The sequence below is a fragment of the Cebus imitator genome, unplaced genomic scaffold (assembly GCF_001604975.1).
Source record: "Cebus imitator isolate Cc_AM_T3 unplaced genomic scaffold, Cebus_imitator-1.0 Scaffold426, whole genome shotgun sequence".
Lineage (NCBI taxonomy): Eukaryota > Metazoa > Chordata > Mammalia > Primates > Cebidae > Cebus > Cebus imitator.
Genome location: NW_016107741.1, coordinates 1331893 through 1334779, shown reverse-complemented (window position 1 = coordinate 1334779; position 2887 = coordinate 1331893). Strand labels below are relative to the sequence as shown.

Here is a 2887-nt window from a genome sequence, read left to right as displayed (position 1 = left end):
AAAAAAAAAAAAAAAAAAGAAAAGAAAGAAAGAAAGAAAAAGAATAAGAAAATAACTTTGCATACATTTCAAAACCACATGTGATACCTGGGGAAATGTCCAAAAATTAACTTTAAGTGAACTGTCTTCTAGAAACCTGAGACTTAAATTATATAAAGAAATAATGCCATCAAAGATGCCTGATCAAAATAAAGCATGGAATTCTAAAAGGTGCTGTGTCATTGTGAAACCATTCCTGTAGCTAAGAAAATGAGGAAGGGAGGAAATTCATTTCTAATGAATAAATGTCCTTTTCGGAAAAGCAGGGCTCTCCTATATACTGATTCTCCTTTTTGAGCTCCATCAGACTCGAGCCTTAGGCCCCCAGGGCCAGGGAGAAGGACTTCCTTCTAAAGCCCAATCACCCAAAGGTGAAAGAAGCTAGAAAAATATCCTACTCCTGGAAAAATAAACAAAGTGTCAATGTATGGAAGTTTCAGTATGTAATCTTTTCGTGATTGCCAGTAACACAGGTGATTCTGTGGAGGGAGAAGGAAATAGCAAGACTGACTTCAGACCTTTTTGTTAGAGGTTCAAACACCCCACTGTCGCTGGCTAGCGAATAATCTGACAGGCACGCGGAGATGCGGCGTGCCCTCCTCTCCAGCCTCTTGGCACTGTCTTCTCGAAGAGTCACTGCTGCAAATAAGGGACACACACAGGGTCAGGAAATAACAGCACCGGGGACCAGGGTCCTCGATGCTGGAGCACATGTTAAGTCACTGAGTGCTCCAGAGTCACCGGGACACGCACACACATGGAGACATGCTGTGCTCTACTTGTTTTTCATATTGGAAAATTGAAGAAATGAACTTCTGGCTACTTCTTGGATTCATATATCTCTTTCCACCCTGTTAATGAGCACACAGAACATAACATGATGGTGATTGGCCACTCAAATGGCACTTTCTGAAAGCTGCTCATGCCCACAAGACAGGAAAGCAGCATTAGCCCGATGGGAACAGAAGCAGCACTCACCAAGAAGTCATGGTTTTCATTCCCTTCTTTATGCTGTCGGGTATTTTCCATGTTTTGTACAATAAACATAAACAAATACTGATTTTATGCTCAGGAAAAACCATTTATCCAAGTAAACCCTAAAAAAAATCAGCAATCTTCAAAGCAGAGGACACAGACGAACCTAGACTCAACCTCTGAAAACACCACCTGGGAGGCCTGTGGCCCCAGGGGAAGAAGCCGGGGCTCAGGCCTGACTGTCTGGGTGATCGCAGGCAGGAGCCTTCCCAGCCACTCTTCTGGGTTAGCAGCTACTATTCCTGGGCAGCTTATTTTTATCTTTGACATCTATTTCATTCAAGAGCCAAAAATAGCCATTGAAATGTTTCCTTTGAACATTTCATCAGCCGTTTCTACCCACTTCCTCGTGGCAATAAGTTCCTTTTAACAAAGCCAGCACAAACATGCAAATGACCTTCCTGCACTAAATGCAGCTGGGATCCCAGGAATCTGTTTTCTGGAGGGGCACACTTGGCTGGAACACAGAATCAAACTGGAACCCCAGCTGGGCATTCCACTATCGCTGAAAGTGCCTCTGCACTTTTCTTTGGCTACGTTCTAGAAACAAAAGGTGTTGATATTTCTGCCTTCCTAAACTGAGTCCACTGGCGACCATCTCTCCTTTCAACCAAATTATCATTCATGCCAATGAAATACAAATATGTTCAACAGCGCATGAAATACATGGGGCTGCAGCCTTTGGCCTCATGAGGTCAAACGGAGGCCGAGTGAACCTCCCAAAGGTCTGCCATGACACAACTCGGGGAATTCACTGCTTATACCCCATCAGCTAGGGCTGGAAGCTGGCCTCCGTCCTGGGGTGGCAGAGGCACTGCTTTTCAGACAGAGCAGGATTCCAGAGGCCAGCTCTCCTCTTTATCCCTGCCACATGGAAGGACCCAAATGCCTGGCCCTCAACTACAAATGGAAACCCCCCATCCACTGCATCAATCCCCAGAAAAGGAAACCACCACTCCATTTACATTCCCAGCCCTGACATGCATGGTACCTAGACCCAGCTGTAGATGCTCGCAAGGAAACAGCACCAAGTAACAAGCCTAAGCACCTGCAACCCCGCAGCCCAGGCTGTGTCTCTCTCATCATTGCCTTGATGCAGAGAGGAAAGAAATGAAGGAACTAATCCTCAAAGCCCAGGCTGAGTCACTAGATCCACAGGACAAGTGGAAGTAGGAATTGCCAAGAGGAAGTCCCATCGGCAACTGCCCAGCTGAGAAAAAGCACAGGCCCCATGCTCCACACCCTGGATGTCTGCCCTGAGGCTTCAAGGCACAGAAGTGGACCCTTGGGAGCACTGTCAGGGAGACAAGGGTCAAATCTTAACCCATGTTCATGTGAAAATCTCTTTACTCCCTTTTCATCATTCAGTACAGACAAATACTAAGAGCCAAAGATGTGAACACTGCTTAGTAAAAAGGAAGAAAATAGAGTGAAAACCATAGCACAGCAAAGCTGCCAGGTGACACGTGACAGCAATGACAACGCTGCCAGGTGACATATGACAGCAATGAACACCATTACATTTCAGAAACAAACACAGAACAGAGGAAATGAACAGTGAAAGCATCTAGGAAACTTCTTACATAAGTTTAGTAGCCGCCATGAATATTAACAATGAGATAATGATGAGGACAATTGCTAAGTTGCAGTGAATCTCAGCTGTAAGATAACCCTCCTTGGCCACACCCCAGCCATCCTGAATACATCAATCCACAGCAGAAAGGTGTGCCCAGGGCCTGAGCAACAACAGTGAGTGTGGGGACTCCCAAGGCCACTTACAGTGAGCACTTCTGTTGAGCCGCATGAGAAGAGA

General features: G+C 45.7%; 1 protein-coding gene across 2 annotated transcripts in view; it reads right to left on the bottom strand.

Annotated features, from left to right (window-relative positions):
* The window catches only part of WWC3 (WWC family member 3), a 130646-nt gene that overhangs the window by 18913 nt on the left and 108846 nt on the right, over positions 1 to 2887 (bottom strand). For both annotated transcript variants that reach the window (XM_017509917.2, XM_017509919.2), the window contains exon 12: positions 558 to 678. In XM_017509917.2, the coding sequence (XP_017365406.1) occupies positions 558 to 678 (121 nt within the window). The remainder of the gene's footprint in view (positions 1 to 557; positions 679 to 2887) is intronic.